Source organism: Polypterus senegalus, chromosome 6, assembly GCF_016835505.1.
Source record: "Polypterus senegalus isolate Bchr_013 chromosome 6, ASM1683550v1, whole genome shotgun sequence".
In the NCBI taxonomy this organism is placed as follows: domain Eukaryota; kingdom Metazoa; phylum Chordata; class Cladistia; order Polypteriformes; family Polypteridae; genus Polypterus; species Polypterus senegalus.
This window is the reverse complement of record NC_053159.1, coordinates 172,741,654-172,766,343: the sequence shown is the minus strand read 5'-3', so window position 1 is coordinate 172,766,343 and position 24,690 is coordinate 172,741,654. Positions and strand designations below refer to the sequence as shown.

Below are 24,690 nucleotides of genomic sequence, written 5' to 3'. Positions count from 1 at the left end.
GAGTCAGTGCTGGGCCAGCCAATCTGATGAAAGGACCCCTCTACCCGACGATTCCTGCGATCCTCCATCAGAGATGACTTTACCTTAGGCAGGCAAAGCAACTTGACAGGTGGGCCGTGGCACCAAGTGACACATTTGAGTACTCAGAAGAGAAACAGAATAGGTGAGGGTTAGTAACAAATTCTAAACATCATATTACTTATGTTTTAGTGCTAATGGCCAACAACAGAGATGCAGTCAATAAGTAAGCAGCTGCCATGATTATCCATACACAATGAGTTTCAGGTAATGAATGCAAAATTCATAGCTCTACACCAAGATCACAGGCAGGAGAAGTGGTTTGTGTGGGGTCCTGCAGTGAGTCATTGGTAGGGACTGCACTGGTGAGGTGATTCAGTATCTCCGCTCGACAGCCAATGGGATTGCAAGAGTTTGTCACATGGTTTAATTGACTTGAGTCAGATAACCCTTCCCCAAACCTAATTGGAACCATAGTGCTGTTTGTTATCACTGATGCATCATATAAAGTGACAACCTCCTCAATGGAGAGGAGCTCAGGAGATCTGCAGCTAGAGTCTATCAGAACTGTCAGCCTACAGCCTAACATTTTAGCTACCAGGTTTCCCTTTTCTCATTGATCTTAGTGCACCAGGTCTAGTTTAATTATCTATCTATAATTTCCACACAGACCTTTATAGTGCCTTTTACATCACACACCATCACAGGCTCTAAAGACTAAGGTAAACACACTTAACGTGCCGCTCTCTGACACTCCAAACCTCGCCTCATAAGTTATGTAAAATATAAATTTCAGAGGTGAATAAAACAGTTCACATGAAAATGAATTTGCAGTAAAATCCAGTGTTTTGCTTCTAGCTATATTTGTGCCATTGACACAGAGAAAAAGTATTTATTTTCTGTCTGGAAGTGTTTTTATGCAGTAATTTTGTGTGTGTCTGGCTGCCATTTGTTGCAGTATTTAAATAAAGATTTCTGGTGATGATATATCCTGGGTAGACATGTTGATCCATCAGACATGTGTTGGGTTTGGTAAGAGGACAGTCACTTTGCCAGCTATGATGACAATTTTGCCAATCATTACTGGAATCCAGGGCTCAGTTGCCAGAAGGGGATGTGGACAAAGCTATTGCCTTGAACCAATTTTTAATAGATCTTCCTTCTCACTGCCACCTTCTTCCAATGACCAGTCTCCCCACACCATCCAGAGAAAATCAGAGTAAGAAAAAAGAAAGTCAGAGTAGGCTCTTCTTCCTTAGGAGACTGTGTTCCTTTAATGTGGAAACTGACATCCTTCCTATCTTCTACAACTCTACAACTTTGATTTAATGTCTTGGAACCTCCAGTTTTGCTAATTGTTTCACTTGGTTTCACTCTTTCAGGCTACTGGATCACAGATCGGAATGATTGTGAACTCACTGACCAATATCGGAGTCGCTATTATTATATCGTTTTATTTCAGCTGGAAACTGAGTTTAGTCATTATGTGCTTTTTGCCTTTCTTGGCCTTATCTGGAGGCTTGCAAGCAAAAATGATGACTGGATTTGCCAAGGAGGATAAGAAGGCCATGGAGTCTGCTGGGCAGGTAAAACACCTCTTTCTTGACACAGATTGTTTCAAATCTACTACATCTCATAGGACCTTCTCATAAAGGGTGCTTTTAAGTTTCAAACCTGTGTTTATGCTAAAATCTTAATTATCTATGTGTAATATTTTATATTTTTTTAAATTAAATTTTGTCCACCAAATGTTTCACCAATTCTGTCCACATTCATCTGTAATGACCCTCAGCAAATTAAATTACATGAAATCCAAATTGTTATGGCAATATATTTCGTAAGACATCCATCCATTTTTTTTCTCTTCTTTCATTTATTCCAAACATAGGGTTCTGGGGTATAAGAGCCCAGTCAAAAATTAGACAACTGTGAGTGGGTAGCCAGTCATTCATAGGGTCCACAATGTTTGCCCCACTACTCAGTCATAGAGGGCCATTTTGAATTGGTCAGTTAGTCTAATGCACAAATGCTGGGATGTGGGAGGATTTAGAAGTATCCAGAAAAAGCAGGACATCCATAAATTCAGGGACAACAAGACAAACATAGGCTGTGACCAGACAGAGGTTCCTGCCCATTCTTCTAGAGTTGTGAGAAGTCAGAGTTGACTGTTACACCACCATTTTAAATTGTCTTGAAATTAAAGTCATAGTTTCAAAGCCTTAACAAATTACCAGTAACTATAATAACTTCCATCCATTTTCCAACCCACTGAATCCAAACACAGGGTCACGGGGGTCTGCTGGAGCCAATCCCAGCCAACACAGGAACCAATCCTGGGCAGGGTGCCAACCCACCGCAGGACACACACACCAAGCACACACCAGGGCCAATTTAGAATCGCCAATCCACCTAACCGGCATGTCTTTGGACTGTGGGAGGAAACCGGAGCGCCCGGAGGAAACCCACGCAGACACGGGGAGAACATGCAAACTCCACGCAAGGAGGACCCAGGAAGCAAACCCAGGTCTCCTAACTGCGAGGCAGCAGCGCTACCACTGCCCTATAATAACTTATTAACTTATAATTTATCATTCACTTAACTCTTAGATTTCTGGTGAAGCTTTAACCAACATCAGGACAATTGCTGGCCTAGGGAAGGAGAAGAAGTTTGTGGAAATGTATGAAGCTCTCCTCAAGGATCCTTACAAATCAGCCATTAAAAAAGCCAACATTTATGGACTGTGCTTTGGTTTTGCCCAGAGTGTGGTGTTCATGGCGAACTCTGCATCTTACAGGTATGGAGGCTTTCTAGTGAGTCAGGAAGGACTTCACTTCAGCTATGTGTTCAGGTAAGGGTACTTGACTAATCCTTGGCTGTATGTAATATTTTCGTGTGTGGACTGTAGAGGGTGCTTCTGAGAAGGCCCTAAAATGAAACACAAAGAACATAAGTAGTTTAATAACAAAAAAGGAAAGGAAATGTACAATAAGGGTTAAGAAAACTACAAATATTAGGTGAAATAACTGGCACATAAAGGCACCCGAATCTCCCTTAAAAACTGCAGCATTTGACTACTAACACATACTCATCTGAGAACCTTCTCCACTTCTCTGGCCTTCTTTCTTCTCTAACCCTCTCAGCCTCATCACCACCCACCCCATAACTGCAAGTTTACATGCCCCTGAGAGATTCAATTCTATTTGGTTCTTTAAATCATAATCGAGTATGTTTGCAGAGTTATGTTCTACTGCCCTCTAGAGGCTTTGGGAAATAAAAAAGCATGAATAGGATTTTCTGTTTTCTGTATACAACAACAACATTTATTTATATAGCACATTTTCATACAAATAATATAGCTCAAAGTGCTTTAAATGATGAAGAAAGAGACAAAAGGACAAAGTAAGAATTAAAATAAGAGAACACTAATTAAAATAGAATAAATGTAAGGTCCGATGGCCAGGGAGGACAGAAAACACAAAAAAAAACTCCAGATGGGTGAAGAAAAAATAAAATCTGCAGGGGTTGCAGGCCATGAGACCACCCAGCCCCATCTAGGCATTCTACCTCACATAAAAGATCTCAATCAGTCCTCATTGTATTCAGGATTCTCATGGAAGGACTTGATGATGACGGTCATGTGGACTTCTGGCCTTTAATCCATCAATGTAGGGACAGCACGGTACTTTGATTAGGTGGTGGTGGTGCAGATCGCCACCCAAGAAAACCGGAAAAAGAACAGAAGAGAGAGTAGGGGTTAGTACGGATTTTGAAGCCACCATGAATAGTAATAATAATTAATTGAATATACAGAGCATCAGGAATTAACTAAAATGAAGCTGTGAGAAAGCCATGTTAAAGTAATGTGTTTTAGCAGTTTTTTTAAAGTGCTCCACTGTATTAGCCTGGCGAATTCCTATTGGCAGGCTATTCGAGATTTTAGGTGCATAACAGCAGAAGGCCGCCTCAACACTTCTTTTAAGTTTTGCTCTTGGAATTCTAAGTAGACACTCATTTGAAGATCTGAGGTTACGATTTGGAATATAAGGTGTCAGACATTCCGATATATAAGATGGGGCGAGATTATTTAAGGCTTTGTAAACCATAAGCAGTATTTTAAAGTCAATTCTGAATGACACAGGCAACCAGTGTAGTGACATCAAAACTGGAGAGATGTGTTCAGATTTTCTTTTCCTAGTTAAGATTCTAGCAGTCGCAATCGCAATCGATTGATGTCTTTTTTGGGTAGTCCTGAGAGGAGTGCGTTACAGTAATCTAGTCGACTGAAAACAAGAGCATGAACTAATTTCTCAGCATCTTTCATTGATATAAGAGGTCTAACTTTAGCTATATTTCTTAAGTGGAAAAATGCTGTCCTAGTTATCTGATTAATATGTGATTTAAAATTCAGATCAGAGTCAATAGTTACCCCTAAATTCTTTACCTCCATCTTGACATTTAATGCTAATGCATCAAGTTAATTTCTGATAACCTCACTATATCCATTATTGCCAATCACTAAAATTTCAGTTTTCTCTTTATTTAGCTTGAGAAAATTACTAATTATCCATTCAGAAATACCAGTAAGACATTGTGTTAGTGTATCGAGAGAGTCGGGGTCATCAGGTGCTATTGATAAATACAGTTGCGTGTCATCAGCATAGCTGTGGTAGCTCACGTTATGCCCCGGGATAATCTGACCTAACGGAAGCATGTAGTTCAAAAAGAGCAGCGGACCCAGGATAGAGCCTTGTGGAACACCATATTGGATATCATGTGTCTTTGAGTTGTAATTACCACAACTAACAAAGAATTTTCTACCTGCCAGATAAGACTCAAACCAATCTAAGGCCCTGTCAGAGAGGCCCACCCATTGACTAAGGCGGTTTCTAAGAATATTGTGATCAATGGTATCAAATGCGGCACTCAGATCTAAGAGGATGAGAACAGATAAACGGCCTCTGTCTGCATTTACCCGCAAGTCATTTACCAGTTTAACAAGTGCAGTTTCTGTGCTGTGATTTGTTCTGAAACCCGACTGAAACTTATCAAGAATAATAAGTTTATTCAGGTGGTCATTTAGCGGCATAATGACAGACTTCTCTAGAATTTTACTTAAGAAAGGCAGGTTAGAAATATGTCTAAAATTTTCAAAAGCAGAGGAGTCAAGATTATTTTTCTTGAGTAGGGGTTTAACTACAGCAGTCTTAAGACAGTCTGGGAAGACCCCCGTATCTAATGACGAGTTTACTAAGTCAAGAATACTATCAATTAGCATGCCCTATACTTCTTTGAAAAAACTTGTTGGTATACATGACAATAATTCTAACAGTCATGTATCGTCCAACCTGCTATATCCTAACACAGGGTCACAGGGTTTGCTGGAGCCAATCCCAGCCAACACAGGGCACAAGGCAGGAACAAATCCAGGGCAGGGCACAAGCCCACCACAGGGCACACACACACACACACACACCCACACACCAAGCACACACCAGGGAAAATTTAGGATCACCAATGCACCTAACCTGCATGTCTTTGGACTGTGGGAGGATACCGGAGCACCCAGAGGAAACCCACGCAGACACGGGGAGAACATGCAAACTCCACGCATTAACTCTAACAACTAATACTATAATAAGGACTTGCAAGGTCTTATCTTGTGACAATTCCGTCCCCTGCGAATCACATATAGTGTTGCCACCACTGACCCTTTCGCACATGCCTGGGATGAAATGTACTGTAAGTTCTAACCTCATTATTTGACCACCTGACCAAGTGAGATTATCTGGGCCAAAGTTAGGCACGTGCCATGCAGATTGGTAGGTGATGTCATGATGGCCATCCAATTTAAGCTACGAAGTGACATGTTTCTGTTTTTGAACTTTATTTGTAAGTTGAAAACTTAATTACTCAAAACAAATTAGACAGTTTTGATGAGAACAGACAATTCAGCCAAACAAAGCTCTCCAGTCCTAGCCAATCAATTACTCCAAGATAAGTTTTGAAGGTCCATGAAGTCCTGCTCTATACCACACTAATTGGTAACTTTCTCCATGTGTCTATAGTTCTCTGCATGTAGAAAAACTTCTTCTTCTTTTAGCTACTCCTGTTAGGGGTTGCCATAGCAGATCATCTTGTTCCATATCTTCCTGTCCTCTTCATTTTGCTCTGTTACACTCGTCACCTGCATGTCCTCTCTCACCTGTTCTCTTAGGCCTTCCTCTTTTCCTCTTACCTTGCAGCTCTGTCCTTAGCATCTTTTTCCCAATATACTCAGCATCTCTCCTCAGCACATGTCCAAACCGATGCAATCTGAGTAGTGAGAGCTTTTGAGAGAGACTGAAGGCTCAGCTCCTTCAGTCTCCCAAAAGCTCTCACTACTCAGTCCTGCATCAGCTCAGCTGATCTCCTGTGGACTTTGTCCAGCACTGTTATGTTATTTTGTAATATTAAGACCAAAACGGCACACAGTACTCCAGGCGAGGCCTCACCAGTGTGCTATATAACTTAACCGTAACCTCCCTTGACTTGTACTCCACACATCAGGTGCTATATAAGCTAGCATCTGTGATGATGTGGGTTGTGCTCCAATGCTCCCATGTCCCTTTTGGGAGCTCTTCAACCCAACACCATCGGTAATGCAACCGGATGAGCTGCAGAGTGAGGACACAACAAAGCAAAGGGATGGTGCAAAAAAGGTGCAACTGCTTTATTAAAAATAAAACCAAAATAAAACCAAAAACAGTGTTCAAAATAAATATTTCAGTGTTTCAAAAAGTCAATAAATAATCCATTAAAACAGTGAAGAATGTGTAGGTTCAAATCCAACAAATAAATTCAGTTAAAACAAGGTTAAAAACAATGGCTTGAAGCAGTCATTTAAAACAAAACTCTATGCCATCGTCTACTGGCAGCTCCCCTCCTTCTCCCATCCGGGCCATTCACCAGGGGAGTCGCCCTACCTGTACCTGTACCTCATTCCAGTCTGTAGCCTTGCGGTTGCTGGCTCCGTAGGGCTCTCCAGACAGACTTGGGTTGCCCAGTGACCGGGGAGCTCACCCTGGGGCTTCCACCTCCCAAGCCTCCTGAGCCATCCACCTTCTAGTCACTCCTGTTTCACCAAAGTGCTCAGCAGGAGCAACCACTTTGTGATGTCTCCCCGGGTGTTGGTCAAACACCCTGCTAGGGCTCACTTCCCAGCTGCCTTCTCCGATCAGCGAGCCTGCTCGCTTGCTCTCACACAAGCACTCACTGACTTCTTCACTTCCATCGTCTTCTTTCACCTCCTCTAACCTTCATTCTTTCGATTATTATTCTTCCCTACACACTTGCGCTTCTCCTATTTATTATGGGGACGTGGCACAGGTGTGGCGATCAGCAGCTCTCGGCATCATTTACGGGTACGGACGATTCCACACCTGTGCACTTAAGTGAGGAAACTCCCGCATCACGTAGCGTCCGAGAACCACTCACACCACTCTGCCATGCCCCCTCTACAAGCTGTGAGTGCATTGATTATTTATTTACAACTGGCTGGCTATACCACAGCATCCTATTAGCTCTACATGGATGTAGTCAGAGATGAGTCCACAATGACTCACAGGTTCTTCTCTTCTTCTTCTTCTTATTTCGGCTGCTCCTGGTAGGGGTTGCCACAGTGGGAATCATCTTCTTCCATATCTTTCTGTCCTCTACATCTTGTTCTGTTACACCCAATACCTGCATGTCCTCTCTCACCACATCCATAAACCTTCTCTTAGTCCTTCCTCTTTTCCTCTTACCTGGCAGCTCTGTCCTTAGAATCTTTCTCCCAATATACCCAGCATCTTTCCTCTGCGCATGTCCAAACCAACGCAATCTTGCCTCTCTGACTTTGTCTCCCAACCGTCCAACTTGAGCTGTCCCTCTAATATACTCATTTCTAATCCTATCCATCCTTGTCACACCCAGTGCAAATCTTAGCATCTTTAACTCTGGTACCTCCATCACTGTCTCCTGCTTTCTGGTCAGTGCCACCGTCTCCAACCCATATAACATAGCTGGTCTTACTACTGTCCTGTAGACCTTCCCTTTCACTCTTGCTGATACCCGTCTGTCACAAATTATCCCTGACACTCTTCTCCACCCATTCCACCCTGCCTGCACTCTCTTCTTCACCTCTCTTCCACAATCCCCATTACTCTGTACTGTTGATCCCAAGTATTTAAACCCATCCACCTTCGCCAACTCTACTCCCTGCATCCTCACCATTCCACTGACCTCCCTTTCATTCACACACATGTATTCTGTCTTGTTCCTACTGACCTTCATTTCTCTCCTCTCTAGAGCATATCTCCACCTCTCCTCAACCTGCTCCCTACTATCGCTACAGATCACAATGTCATCAGCAAACATCATAGTCCACTGGGACTCCTGTCTAATCTCATCTGTCAACCTGTCCATCACCATTGCAAATAAGAAAGGGCTCAGAGCCAATCCCTGGTGTAATCCCACCTCCACGTTGAATGCATCCGTCGCTCCTACCACAGACCTCACCACTGTCACACTTCCCTCGTACATATCCTGTACAGCTCTTACGTACTTCTCTGCCACTCCTGACTTCCTCATACAATATCACAGCTCCTCTCGAGGCACCCTGTCATAGGCTTTCTCCAGGTCCGCCAAGACGCAATGCAACTCCTTCTGGCCTTCTCTAAACTTCTCCATCAACACCCTCAAAGTAAACATTGCATCTGTGGTGCTCTTTCTTGGCATGAAACCATACTGCTGCTCACTAATCATCACCTCACTTCTTAACCGAGCTTCCACTACTCTTTCCCATAGCTTCATGCTGTGGCTCATCAATTTTATCCCCCTGTAGTTACTGCAGTCCTGCACATTCCCCTTATTCTTAAATATCGGCACCAGTACACTTCTTCTCCACTCATCAGGCATCCTCTCACTTTCCAAGATTCCATTAAACAATCTGGTTAAAAACTCCACTGCCATTTCTCCTAAACACCTCCATGCTTCCATAGGTATGTCATCTGGACCAACGGCCTTTCCATTTTACATCCTCTTCATAACTGTCCTTACTTCCTCCTTGCTAATCCGTTGCACTTCCTGATTCACTATCTCCACATCATCCAACCTCTTCTCTCTCTCATTCTCTTCATTCATCAGCCTCTCAAAGTACTCTTTCCATCTGCTCAACACACTCTCCTCGCTTGTGAGTACTTTCTATCTTTATCCTTTATCACCCTAACCTGCTGCACATCTTTCCCAGCTCGGTCCCTCTGTCTGGTCCACTGGTCCTTTTCTCCTTCCTTAGTGTCCATCCTCTCATACAACTCATCACACACCTTTTCTTTAGCTTTCGCCACCTCTCTCTTCGCCTTGTGCCTTATCTCCTTGTAGTCATTAGAGGTATTTTGTATTGTCACAGAATAAAATCCCAAACCAGGAAATCATGCATGGTTCAGACTTAGACTTTATTAAAAAATGATAGAGCCATGTTCTCTCTGCAAGAAAAGCTGCTATTACAGGGCATAGAGACATCTCTTTATACAAAACTTAACATAGATAAGATATTTAGACACTCCTGCTTATGCTAATGGACACCACCTAATTTCATTTTGCCACTACTGTTTGTTGACCCTTTAGTCGTGCCCACTTTTTATTAGTTAATTCCCACCCTGCCCCGTTATTTATTATACTAATGAACAATGCCTTTTGGTCATTTTTCCACCTTTGTCTCCTATCCTTTTGTCCCCTTATTGCTAATCTTCCACCCAGTCCTCTGGGATAATAGTTCACTCTAGTGCTGCCAGTTTAAAAAATATAACAAATGCTTAAGGCTCAGGAGTGTAAAATTAAGTGCTCAAAAGATGGATCAAAGATATCATATAAAATTACAGTATATACTGTACATAATTATGAAATATATGTATATTTAATAAGTATAAAAAGTACATATAAGTACATATATATATATAATGAAGTAATGACATTTCACATCTCTCCAGTATCATTCTCCAGTCTTAATCATTACTTCCATTGCTCATCATTATCATTATTAATCAGTGCTCATCTTAAAAGTATATAGTCAAGCATACTTACTTTTCCATAGTATTCTGATCTAACATTTTCACTTCCTGCATGTAATACTTTACAATTACTGACATAAAATTTTATCTGCTTAAAATCTGCCCAAGCCTGTGTGCTGTCCAAGGACCTCTGTAATGATTCAAAAGATTCTAGATTATATGCCATTCTAGAGCACATATCATTCTAAAGAAATACACCTCCAGAATCTGCTTATAAGGTGTTGTACTTTATAACTTCTCCCCACCTTCCCTTCTACATGTATAACCTCAGGCAATTAGGTGTCATAAAAGACAAGCAGCATTTAAGTTACACTTTAAATAATGTATTATTGGTAGTATCCATAAATAATAACAATATACAAAGTACATATTGATAAATGGTGATGTATAGTTTCAGGCAGCACACAGACTTGTTAATTACTTAAAATGTTTCTAGTTAAGGCGTCATTTGTGGTCAGCTTTCTTCAGAACAGGCTGCATGCCTGTCTCAATATGGCTGCCGAGCTGTGCTCTTCATTGTGTTGTCCTTTTTAGTTCATGGTGTGAGATGGTCTTTCATCAGTTTGGTAAGAGAGAGAGAGTGAGGTAAAGCAAGCAAATTTATAGGTTTTCTGTCCAACCCCTACAGCCAATAGGGCGTCATGGTATTTAAAAGCTTTTGATACAAGCCAGTTCCAAATGCCATACTTCAGACCAATGGGGGAATAGAACACCTTCACACCTGCCCCCAAACCATATGTTAAGGTAAAGCTTGGCAGTTAGGCAGCCTGGCTTTCCTGTGGGGGTTGACCGAGAGACTTTAGCAGAGACATATTAGCCAAACTTGTCTGTGGCACTTCCCCCCATCCCTGTTGTAAAATTAAAAAGAGACCCATTCCTAAAAGGGGGAAGGGGTTCTTAAACCATCAAACCATTTCTGTTATTATCAATAATGTAATAGTAATATTACATTGCTTTGTCTAAGTTACAAATAAAGACATACAAAATATTTATCAACTTGTATGCAAAATTTCACATCACAACAATGGTCAACCCATGTCACATTCTCTCTTTAGGGCTCTCGGTTCATGATTTTTGATGTCCCAGGAAACAGAAGATTCTCATGGATGTGGGCACCCCAGGATGTCATAATCATCTCATTCCTCTAAGGCCCATAAAAATTCAAGCCTTTCTAAAAAGTTAATTTAATTGGGAAAATATTCAGAGAAAACCACAATGATGAATTGTCGGAAAGAGTGATGCTCACGCCATGTACAGTGGATGCAGAATAGTACAGGTGATTTGACTGTATGTCAGTGGCGTTGTAGGTTCAGGTCCTGCCTGTATCCATTTTTACCCTCACTCTTGCATTCTGAGTAGTAGTGTGAAGAGATAACGTATCACAACTCAGACCCACTTAATCCAGTTCAGAGTCTTTGGGAAGCAAGAGTTGATCCTGGCACTGACCACAAAGTACGAAACAGACAGGGCAGGGTGACAGTGCACTGCAGTGTCTACACAGAGATCAATTTCAAATTACCAATCAAACTAACTTTGTATTTGCTAGGGGATATTGGAGGAAAAATGGAGTACTCAATTCACTAAGTGCAGGATTTGAGTTTAGAATATTAGATCAGTGGGACGGCAGTGATGCCTACTGTGTCTTCAAGGCACTGTCAACTTTGAAGATGGGCTTTCTTTAACAAGATCTACTGTCTGCTCAGTCTTACCCAGAGCTCTATATATTTCTGTCCATCCAGAGTCATTTCTGCCATTGTGACGAGTGGCACTGCCCTGGGGAGAGCCTCATCTTACACTCCTGATTACGCCAAGGCTAAAATTTCGGCTGCAAGATTCTTCCAGTTACTTGATCGAGTCCCAAAGATCAGTGTTTATGATGAGAAAGGAGAGAAGTGGGTAAGCAAGAATTAAAACCTTTACAAAAAGAATATAATTTTTCATTAAGTGCATTAATTCAAGTTCCTTTCATTTTACTATTTTACAGTCAAACTTTAAAGGAAATATCGACTTTATGGATTGCAAGTTTACATATCCTACACGGCCAGACATTCAAGTACTGAAGGGACTGACAATTTCTGTAAAATCTGGCCAGACCCTGGCCTTTGTAGGTAGCAGTGGCTGTGGAAAAAGTACCAGTGTCCAGCTGTTGGAAAGATTTTATGATCCTGACCATGGCAAAGTGGTAAGTCAGATGTGTTTGTGTGGAATAAAGGAACAGAAGGAAGAGACAGAACAATTAGTTGAGTAAGCTGGTGTGATTAGCAGGAGACCTGGGGCCTCATGTATAAACGGTGCGTACGCACAGAAATGTTGCATAAGAACTTTTCCACGTTCAAATCACGATGTATAAAACCTACACTTGGCGTAAAGCCACGCACTTTTCCACGGTACCTCATACCTTGTCATACGCAAGTTCTCCGCTCGGCTTTGCAGACTGGAGGCACCCAGCGTCAAAGCAGTGCTACTGTTCCTGTGTGGTTACACCTTATTTTCCTGACGCGGCTTTATAAATACACTGAAACTAACCGCATATTGTTGATTAGTGTAATGCATCTGATTGTAATTAACTTGTAACAATATAATGATCCAGGGAACAGCCATAGTATTCCAAATACCATAACTGCTTTAGCGTTGTTACTCTCACTTCTCCTTCTTCTTCTTTCTGCTCCTCCCGTTAGGAGTTGCCACAGCGGATCATCTTTTTCCATATTACTTTCACTGCACCACTCGGAGTATTTATATCACTGTATCTGAGTGTGAATCACAGCAGCAGCTGATCGGAAAGAGAATTATCGGTATACAGCATCAAGCACACGCCGTCTCAGCCACTGCAAAATGTTTTAAAGCTTTTCCTGTACGGACCTCGCGGTTCAGAAACAGTTTAATCCCAAGAACTTTAAATGCATTCAATCAATTGCTCCTTGTAGAACTGTTTGTACTTATAAGTACAATCACCCCACTGTAAACTTGCACTACAGTTATAATATCTCACAACCTGAGCCACTTTATAAAGCGCGTATTTAGATATGATGACGATATCATTTTTAAGGTGAAATGCAGAAAAATATGTTTATTAAATTATACAGATAAAACTTCAACTTCATTTAAATAATCTATATTCTTCACTGGGACTGGCGTGAAGGATAGAATAATTAAACATGTACTACAAAGATATTTCAATGTTCCTTAAACGTTTTGAAGAATCGGCGCTAAGCTTACAGATGGCTTAACGTCTATTACAGAGCTGATTGTATGGCGATCGGTTACTTGGGGAAAGAAAAGCACTGACTGCAGTGGCGGCTATGCCAATATATATTGAATATAAAACAGAAAGAGAAAATAACAACACAGCTAAAAACGCAGCAACAAATTTCGGCAAAAGTTAAATGCTTGTCATGAGCACGAGGCAGCTATGCAGTGTTTGCAACGGATGAGGCCATCAACCGTGCATAAGCTACCTTACTGACATTGGCGGGCGAAGGAGCCACCGATTCTTCCTCTGCCCAGTGCCACCACAAGCCTAGAGCCGCCCCTGAGTACTGCTGCAATAAATTATTTCATTGAAGTGAAACGCATGTTTAATAACGTGCTTTAACTCCTATCATCATGAAAATGACATCACGTATACATCTCAGTATTTTAGTTATTCAGAGAGCTGTAATATCATCAATGTAATGGACTCTGTGTCCAGTTGGAGGAAGAGAGCCAGTTTAAGAAGCAAGTAGTGATTCACACACATAGAGCATAGATCACATACAAAACAAAGCATTTAACGTGCTACTTTAATTACGATGTGATTTGAGAAACTGGTTAATTAAATGATTTTAAGATGACGTTTATGATGTTCTACTTTAATGACAAAATAAACTACATGATTAAAGTGGAAATGTCGAGATTGAAGTTGACATTTCATGCTTTTTCCCCCACTGTGTGCCTTTTTTTCTCTGTACCCTAATAAACTTTCATATGACACTCAGATAGTGAGCTTACAACTCGGCTTTTCACGGCGACTTTGATATGTGACTTCTTTTTTATTTCCGGCACTGTGCGATTTTGTGAACGTGAGCTTTCAAGTTTCTCCAACACGCTATGTCACTCGATCAACTTCCTTTTGTTGATTATACCACGGTTTATTTGAACAAATAGTATGTTTTTCCTTTGCCTCCACTTGGTATTCGCTGAAATTCTTATATTTTCCCTCGTGCTTTTCCTATTGTATTTTCACAGAAGGCTGAGATTAAGGGCGATTTATATTGATTTGCATATTCAAAGAGGCGTAATTCTGGGAGGATTTGGGGCGTTACATAATGCGCGTGCACGAGTGTTACTTTTCACGCTGATCGGGATTTGTGTAGCGGAAGAACATGGAAGTTGGAGTACGCACATATTCCTGCATCTGGATTTTTCTGTGCGTAAGCACATTTAGGCTTTTGTGCTTACGTCATGTTATAGTGCGAGCTACGCACGGCGTTATACATGAGACCCCTGGTGGCAAGGTGTTTGCCACAGGGTGAACAAGAGGTATGGTACCCTGCAAATGGTGAGGGACTGGCAGAAGTGACTCATGCAGGATTTAATAGTTGCCTGTACCAGTTGATGAATGTTTAATCGTGCTGAGGAATCCAATAAAGGAGTCAATGGTGCAGTGGTGAACATAGCTTCCAAACAAATTCAATAACCTGGCTTTTGAATTCCTACCTGGCCACTGGTGGATTTAGCACTTTTTCCTTGTGTTCTTGTTGGCTTTTTTCTTGAATTCTGGTGGTGCCCCACACCCCAACTTTTTCAATGTTGGTTTGATTGCCTACATAAATTGGTCAAATGTGAGTAAGTATGGATGTGAATATGTGACCAGTAAGGACATCTATTCATTAAGGTAGGCAGGAAAGCCAAGCTGTGATCAAACAAATGGGCAGTGGTTGACTGATCGGGCAAACGTTTTCTATTTGGGACAATCTCAAAAGCTACAGTCAGGAATTGCACCTGAAACGTATGTATTCATTCTTAAAAAGTCTTTCCTTTATTTGTTTTTTATTCATGTAAAGTTCTAACCAAAGATTATGGTAGGCCACAGTCACAGACTTATCTTCTTCCCAGTAACCATACGGGAGTAGAACATCCTTTACAACAACAGCTATGCTCAAAAAACATAATATCATAAAAATGTGAAATTAATAATGAATGACATTAACATATCATGTGGTGGGCTGGCGCCCTGCCTGTGGTTTGTTTCCTGCCTTGTGCCCAGTGTTGGCTGGGATTGGCTCCAGCAGACCCCCATGACCCTGTAGGTTGGATATAGCGGGTTGGATAATGGAAGGATGGATAAACATATCAAAATAAAATTATTGACAAAAAACAAAAGCCAATGACAAACAACAGGAAATATGCCCAAGTATTCCTAAACAACAGCAGAACCCGACAGTGTGTGAGTGAGTAGGCATTTGAAGGACTGGCCAGCAATTTGCATCCCTTAACTGTCAGGACATCTACTATACCTCTCCTCTGTTTTAATATATTTTCTCTGCGTGTTTGTCATTTTTCTCCACTCGCCCCATTTTTGTTTCTTTCTTTATGCTTTTTTGATTTCACTTAGACTCATGGAGCTGGGAGATGTGTGTCAGATCGAGCTTCCACTGACCCCTGCTAAGCCGTGCAATGCTGGGTCAGTGGTAAGACTGCACAGACAATGGATGAGGCGAATTGTAGAGGCATTGCAGAGGAGCAGTGGGGAGGAGAGTGTCACAGCTGTGGTCCGGGGCACCGTTTGCAGTGTTGGTTCAATGAGGAATACAGCCATGAGGAATGGTGCTTGTGCAGTTCCCCACAAGGAAGTTTGCCTGCTCACATATAATTGACAGATCACTGCAGAGAAATGCAGTGTTTAACATTTCTGCTGCACTGCGTGACAGCGCGGCACTTAACATCTATTTAACAATAAAACACTCAAGACTCCTGCTGATGTGCCTTTGCCACTGTCTACACGGCTGTAGCAAAAACGAAGACCATCGCTCACTTTTCAAGGTGCCGGAGACAGCAACATTAAAGGAAGTAGCTATGTAATAGCGCTGACAAGTTGCATTAGTCAGGGATGAGCCACCAACAGTATGAACTGACATTCCATCTTACAAAAGAGCAGCTTCAGAGCCAGTGGCATGGGATCCTGTAAAAACATCAAGCATGCACAGTTGCAAATGAATTCCATCTAGTGCAGCAACAAACAGTGATCCTTTTAAGGATAGTGAGAAATGTAAAGAACAAATAATCCATATTGGCACTCAGCACTGGTGCTACAGTATTAATAAACAAAAGCTTTATGGGTGTGAATGCACCCATGACACAGACGTCCTGGTGTGTCGGTCCAGCACTTTTTAAAACTTTGTCAAAAAAATCTTTTTTAATGCACTGATGCCCAGGCCATCATGGTCCTTCACAAAGCATTTTTGGACAACTAGGGATTTTTGCCCATTTTGTACCCTCCTGAATGTCTAAGATTTCTTTAACCCAATCAATGCTAAGCCAACAGTGGTTTGTTGACTTCTAGTGTGCACTGACTGGGGGACAAATCTTGTGCTCTACTTTAGCATGTATTCACTATTGCTTGTTAACTTTTTAATCACTCAAAATATTTTTTATGTGCATTGATTTTTATGTCAACCTAGATAAAGGCGTAGGCAAAATGACAAATAATAATAATAAAGCCTATTGACGTTACCCTTCTACATTAAGTGACCAATCAGTTAAATGCAGACTTTTCATGTGCTCTCGCTTTCAGCTTATCGATGGCCATCACTCAAAGAAAGTCAACGTGTCCTTCTTAAGATCCAAAATAGGGATTGTATCTCAAGAGCCCATCCTGTTTGACTGTAGCATTGCTGATAATATAAAGTACGGGAACAACTTTCGGGAAGTCAGTATGAACGAAGTGATATCTGCTTCGAAAAAGGCCCAGCTGCACGACTTTGTGATGAAATTGCCAAATGTAAGTTCTCACGTTCCTGGGTGGTGGGCATATGGGCTACAGAGAAAAATGGCGAATTGTGTGGGACGAAGATAGATAGATAGATAGATAGATAGATAGATAGATAGATAGATATTAGTATTTCTTGACACACTTCTGCTGAATGTTTTGTTGGCTGAAATTACTTAATGACAGTGTGCCAGAGAGAGGATGAGCAGCATTGTTGAGAATGGCCATCAGTTTTATCTTCATTCTCTTCCTTTGCTGCTTCCTCCTGTAGGTCAAGTATGTGCCCCATAACTGAGTCTGCCTTCTTAATCAACTTGTTGATTTGGTGGACCTACAAGACCACTGACCATGACAGAGTCATATGACATGTAATGGATGTCACTACCCTCATTAAATGTACAGAGCCTACTAAAAAAAAAAAGAGTCTCCTCTGCCCTTTTTTATAAAGTTTTCCCTGTGTTACTATACCACTCCAGTTTGTCATTGTGGACAAATCTTTCTGTTCCCCCTTGTTAATACAACCCATTAGGACAGAATCATCAGAAAATGTCTTTATATGACATGACCTGCTGTTATATTTATAGTCTGAAGTGAACAGGAAAGGTGACAAGATTATTCCACATCGGAGACATGGTCCTTGAGCCTCACCAACTGAAGTCTTCCAGACAACAACAACAAGAACATTTATTTCTATAGCACATTTTCATACAAATAATGTAGCTCAAAGTGCTTTACATGATGAAGAAAGAGAAAAGAGACAAAGTAAGAATTAAAATCAGAAAACACTAATTAACATTGAATAAAAGTAAGGTCCGATGGCCAGAGAGGACAGAAAAAACAAAAAAAAACTCCAGATGGCTGGAGAAAAAATAAAATCTGCAGCGGTTCCAGGCCACGAGACCACCCAGCCCCCTCTGGGTATTCTACCTAACATAAATGATCAGTTCTCATTGTATTCAGGGTTCTCATGGACAGACAGTCCGTTATCCAGGATACCATAGGCTCATCCACCTGCATATCTCTAAACTTACCCTTTAACAGAAATGTCTAAATAGTACTGGTAGTCTTGTGAAGCAGATAGATAATGGTATCTTCCACTCCAATCTTTCTCAAACAAGGACTTTGTCATGTTAGAACACTGAAGAGACCCTAAGACTTCATAGCATACAGGTGGCAGTACAAGGCCCATAGCTGGGGAGGTTGGGAACAGGAAGGACAGGATGGAGGCCAGTTGTCTCTCACCTGACCACTAGGGGTCAGCACATAATTCCATTTAGAGTGGCTGTACTCCTGGCACACCTCACTGCAAGCCTTTTTCTCCATCGTGGTCTTTGCCAACTCAGACTTTTATACAGTAATTACTAATTGTGTAATCCCAGCAAAATAAGTGCTATTATTTTTATTTTACAGAAATACGACACAAATGTTGGGGCACAAGGTTCCCAGCTATCTCGTGGACAGAAGCAGCGTATTGCCATTGCCAGAGCCATCGTTCGAGATCCCAAAATTCTCTTGCTGGATGAAGCCACTTCAGCTTTAGACACAGAAAGTGAAAAGGTAACAGCTGTAATCTGTTCTCATTTGACTGGAAACTAAATTGGTGCACTATGGAACAGTAGGGTTACACTGCTCCAGAGTTCTGGGCACTAATTCTGGCCTGGCCACAGTCTGTATTGAGCTTGCATGTTCTCCTTATATCAATTGGCTCTGATTTTTCTTCCACATCCCAAAGACACATGCAGTAGGTGTGTGTATGGTCTATGATGGGCTGGTTCCTTGCTTTGGAGCCAATACAGTTGTTGTGAGCTCCATTTTCAACCTGATGTTTTTCTACATTGATTGTCCTATACTTAACTAAAAAGGGATCTCCAAACTCATGTACTACATCTATAAGACTAGACTAAGCGTCTAAGATTGATAACTCCACCGCTAACCATAGGGCATAAGAGAGCAAAGGTTAGAAAGGATATTAGGGAGGCTAAAAGACAGCTGGAAATATTGTAGGAAGGAAGATAGATGAGCCTAAGAGATTCTTTCCATATATTTAATAGTAAAAGAACAGTCAATGTGAAGGTAAAGTGTATCACAAACACAAAGGGCAAATTTAAATACATAATTTAATGAATGCTCTAAACTTGCATTTTATTAAGGTTTATACATGTGAAGAAGTTGCTAACCTCCCAGCAGTAACAGGGACTACTAAGGAGGTGCGTAGTGATAACAGAAATTGTAAAGGGAGAAGTACAGCTTGGATTAAACAGAGTGAAATCTAACTAATCACTAGGACCAGATAATATTTAAGGAAGTTTGTGAAATCATAAATCTTTGATACTGTACAAAGTTTTTGAAATTTCTGCAAATTGGAGAAATTCCAGAAGACAAGGCTAGCAAACATCCTATTGTATAAAAACAGTGTTTGGGCTGATCCAAGTAACTATAGGCCAGTAAGCTTAACATGAATTACAGAAAAAATTAATGTAAGGAATTATAGAAGATTGAGCAGCACATGTCTAGAACAGGTATATGATTTCAATAGTCAGCATTGGTTCAGGCAGGGAAAGTCGTGCTTCACTAAAATGCTGGAATTTTATGAAGAAGCAACAAAAGCATACAATAAGAGAGGTGCACATGTCGTTATTTATCTTAATTTTCAAAAGCTTTTGGTAAAGTACCACATGAAAGATTAGTGATCGTACTAAATTAAGTGCCAATGCAAGGCATGGTGTGTAAGTGGGCTTACCTTAAGAAGTTTTTCTTCAGAAACAGAACCACAGACACATCGAATAAAGGACCAAGTACTGCAGTGGAGAGCAGGACTTTATGGACCTGCAAACCTCGATTTAGGAGAATAGGATGGACAAGCTTGTTGGGTTGAATGGTCTGATCTTGTCACAATTGTAAACACTGATGATCTAGTCTCAGGGTCACAATGATCGAATGAATGTCTGCCCATCTATTATAAAAACAGCAACTATCAGCCTTCCATCTGTTCCAGGAACTCCAGACTGCAGTTCTCACTAACGGTTTTTATTGTCCCTACGCCTCCTAAAATATCAGGTCTCCAAGGCAGCACCCAAGCTGCCTACTTTAAAAGGTGGACAGCTTGGCCTCATGTATATACTCTTCTGAGACCATATGTCCAGTAGTGGCCTTCTTAGCCTCCAGAAGGTCAGTGTTATGTGCCCCTACTTGTAGCTGCTCTAGGATTCTAGAAGAACATTATGCACTTCCTTCTTAACAGCATTGGAAAAAGTCCAGTGAAGACAAGGGCCACAGAGGATGAATTATGAAAGATTAAAAGAGTTGACCCTTTTCAGGTTAAGCAAAAGGAGATTAAGAGGACACATGATCGAAGTGTTTAAAATTAAGATAGGAATTAAGATCATTACTTAAAAATTAGTTCATTGAGAAGAGGAGGGCAAAGCTGGAAACTTGTTAAGGGTAAAGTTTGCACAAGGTTTTTCTTTACCCTGAGAACCATACACACATGGAATCATTTACCAAGTAGTGTGGTAGACAGTAGGACTATAGGCACTTTCAAAACTCAACTTGATGTTATTTTGGAAGATTAAGTGGATAGGGATAGTAAAGTTTGATGAGCAGAATATATATATATATATTAGACAGACTGCTCCCTATCCACTCCTGTGCTTCTACATTATCAGCAGGACCTCTACTGCTTTTGGTGTTTCCCTTTCTTTCTTTCTTTCTTTCACGGGCTATCTGCAAAACTTTACCCTGCCATGTGTGTCATCCTGATGGTTCCCCATCACCCTATCACAGGGTTTTCTAAAACATGATGTACTTCTTCTCTTCTTCAGACAGTGCAAGATGCATTGGACGAAGCCAGACAAGGCCGTACATGTATTGTCATTGCTCATCGCCTATCGACCATCCAGAGCTCTGATATCATTGCTGTAATGTCCAATGGATACATCATAGAGAAGGGAAATCATGATGAGCTGATGGCCTTAAAAGGAGCCTATTACAAACTGGTAACTACTGGAGCTCCCATCAGTTAGCCATCATCTTGTCGAGAGCCTCATCATGCTTCACATTTGGAGGTTCTCATTGTTCTGATTGCTAACTGCAGCTTTCTCCTCCAAGATGACCTACCAATGTGACTTTAGCATTGCCTTTGTTGTGAATTCACCATTCTCCACCATGATGGACTCCTGTTATCCACCATTGATACTATGCTGCTCGGCAACGACACAAAGAAAAAAAATTCCACCCTCTTGAGGACTTCTTCTCCAATGACTCAACCCATAGACACTGGCATCCAAGTGCTATGATTCTCTTTAAAACCATCCTTGTGTTTATCAATCCCCCGAGTTTATTCTGTGTCTTGTGGATGTATTTGTGTCTTTTAGATAATTGCATGCTAAAAACATTTCCTATTCATTGCAATGATTTTGGAAGGCATGGTGATGCCTCACAGTCCCTTAGGAAAGGGTGCAGATCCTAGCCTGGCCCCCTTTGTAAGGAGATACAAATTCCACTTGTTTTCATGTGAATCTCCTTTGACATCATTGAGATATGAATGTTAGTTTAAGTGGTGAACCTGAACTGGCCTAACATAAGTGAATGTGAGTGTGTGTTGTGAGTCAGGAGTTGATGGACTATTTGTCCTTTGCCCTTCCTTTTGTGTGCCATTTACCTCTGGTGGCCACAATCACCTTAAACCATTCCAGAACCTAAATACATACCAAGGAGATTCAAGTAGTGCAAAAATGAGTTTGTAATTAGCACAGTAATAATACATAGGAGGGATAAACAAAGGGACACCTTAAAGTACCAAACAAACTGGCCGAAGAGCAAATCCTGGCTACCCAGCTTGTCCAATTTAACACAAAACCCAAACCCTTGCCCAGTGCAATTACCGACATACAGCACCAACACAGAACTCCCTTTTCTCATCTCCCGTACCTTTCCAATATCATATCTGACCTCGCTTTCTCTCACTGCCACTCCCAACCCCAAACTCAACTACAGACTGGCCAAGTGCCTGCAAGGACTTTCAAGTATGTCCAAGAGGGCCAAAGATTCCCTTGGAAACACCTGGGCCTTACCTTCTAGCACTCCCCTGTGCTTCTAATAAAGGACAATAAAATGCCAGGTCACCTGCCCATTCCAGTGAGGAGCAGGGCATGCATGGAAAGCTGAAAGGACATGTCAAGTCTCAGGCCCAGGGACCCAAAGGTCAAGAGAACCCTTTAGGAAAATTAAACCTGAAGCAGGACACAAGTGCAGTAGTAATGATTTTGAACACCCTGAAAGGTGTTCCTTTTTGGCTTAGACGGAACCAAGAAAGAAGTGTCTGATTTGTGTAAAAACTAATGCATTAAATTAGTCTTCTGTATTTCTTCTCTCGTAGTGTTTTCTGTTGTATTTAGATCTGGTGATAGCTGTTGGCCTATATAGGTTAGTTGATATATGGAGATTATAGCGCCATTACTGTCCATTACCCAGTGAAATATTTACTTGCATGTTCTAATCAACATACAAGACATCATATGAGTGTGAATAGGTACCTTACATCCAAACATCGCCCTTCCGTACCTGAAAAATCTCAAAACATATTTGTCTTATAGGAAGCATATTCAAGGGTGAGCCGGTTACAGTTAATGTTAACTGAGTTTTATGTTAGCAATATTTATTTCTTGTTAAGACTGGCTGTTCAATAAACTTACATACTGTGTATAGCAACTTTCAACCTACACATAACTTTTTCTTTTTTATTGTTTATCCAGGGATGTGAATTCTGGCTAACTTGATATCTGAGTATCTGTAAGACTAAACAAACGGATAACTAATCACCGCAAAAAAATTGACTTTGGCTGGTCAGCATCTCCTACTGTAATAGTCTCTCTACAGTTAAGACAGACTCATGTGTTTATCTAATAGGCAAAAGTAATACGAAGTCATACAAAGAGATAATACATTTTAAAGGAATACTCTACTCAAAAATGATTACTTTTTTGTATTACAGCAAAAATAATGCAGAGAGATAGGACCTCTTAAAGGAATACGTCAACCAAAAATGATATTTTGTTATATGTTACAGTAGTTACCCCGTGTAGTTTGTAGTGATGGCCAAGGAAAAAAAGTAATTTCATGTTTTCATGGTGAACAGTGTAACAAGGCGCTATATAGGCGCCCAACGCGACACAGACTGACAATGGAGGTATGTGAAAAATAAAAAAGATTTATTTTCATTGTCTCTGGGTTATGCCTTCCTCGTACCGACAGACACAACGCAGTCCCGGAAGCACACAAAACTAAAAGCAAGCACCAACAAAACAAATCCATCACCAAAACTCCTCCCAGCAAGTGTTGTCCTCCTCCTCCTCCTGACTCTGGCTTCCGAAGTGGTGTCTGGCAGGTTTTTTTATAGCCCACCCGGAGGTGCTTCAGGTGATAATTGACCTAATTAAGGCTGCATCACAGCCCACATGGGTTCAGGAAGCCATGCAGCTCCCCCTGGCGGTGGCCACGGAGCCCAACAGGGATAAGCACCGGTGTTCCACAATTGTGGCCCCGATGCAACCCAGGAAGGCTGTCACCAAGTGTTCCGGGGGACGTAGTGTGCATCCCATGACTGTTCCCCTGAATCCAGTGTCAAAGGTGTGTCCCGGCCGTCCTCCACAACAGACACAATAGTCTCTGATTGAAAGAGACCCAATGGTAACCAACACTGGACAACAGCAAATACTATCAAAAACGTCCATGAGAAAATCGCATGTTACTTGTGTCACATAATCCACATGCCATGTCAGCAGTCATATGCTCACAATGAACAAAAGGTATTTTTTTGCTTAAATATTGTTAAAATAAATTACACTGGAAAATGAAAATTGTAGCTGTTGTGAAGATGCTAAGATTCACACTGTCCGAAGACAGAGATTTATTTATTTTACTACAGAGACCCCTGGAACACACCTAGCCTTGATCTGGCACGTACACACTCACACACAGAGACAGTGATAAAGAAGCTCAATGAATCAACTAATAATAAACATATAAAAGGATAATAAAGTATATTTTAAGCAAATAATGAAGAGAAAGAAACAATATTAAACAAGCAACGTGTATGCAAAAGCCCTCCTCAGTTCCCCTGACAATTTCTGAGCATTAGAAGAGGTTCTGAATCACCACTGCCTTTGTGCATTCTCAAAACGCGTGGCCTAGTGAATCTGGAGATAGATAGATAGATAGATAGATAGATAGATAGATAGATAGATAGATAGATACTTTATTAATCCCAAGAGGAAATTCACATTCTCCTAGCTAGAAGCCAACACTTGTAGATGGTATATTGAGTAAGCTTTTGACAAGTTTTAAATGAGATAAATGTGATTGATGGAAGGCTTTTGGTTGAATAATGGAATGCTTAGTGCTTATAGATTTAGAGTGTGTTCTCTGGATGCCCGAGTTCCACTCTTTTTTAAGTTTCTGATTGAAAGGTCCTATTCTCACCATTCCCTAGGATCATTGAAGAGTAGATTCTTTGAAATATTTTTATAGTTGGTTGAAATGCCGTCTGAATCTTCATCAAGAGTACAGCCTATCTTATAGATTTAGATGTGAGATATGGAAAGTTGGTTATAGGAAAA

General features: G+C 41.0%; 1 protein-coding gene across 1 annotated transcript in view; it reads left to right on the top strand.

The window, feature by feature from the left end:
* LOC120531801 (bile salt export pump-like) overlaps nucleotides 1–22,790 on the top strand; it is a 109,698-nt gene extending 86,908 nt beyond the window's left edge. The window contains exons 23-29 of the mRNA XM_039757551.1: nucleotides 1,401–1,604; nucleotides 2,626–2,867; nucleotides 11,844–12,000; nucleotides 12,089–12,286; nucleotides 16,880–17,086; nucleotides 18,485–18,631; nucleotides 20,896–22,790. Of these exons, the coding sequence (XP_039613485.1) occupies nucleotides 1,401–1,604; nucleotides 2,626–2,867; nucleotides 11,844–12,000; nucleotides 12,089–12,286; nucleotides 16,880–17,086; nucleotides 18,485–18,631; nucleotides 20,896–21,096 (1,356 nt within the window). The 3' untranslated portion in view covers nucleotides 21,097–22,790. The remainder of the gene's footprint in view (nucleotides 1–1,400; nucleotides 1,605–2,625; nucleotides 2,868–11,843; nucleotides 12,001–12,088; nucleotides 12,287–16,879; nucleotides 17,087–18,484; nucleotides 18,632–20,895) is intronic.
* The last annotated feature ends 1,900 nt before the right edge of the window (nucleotides 22,791–24,690 follow it).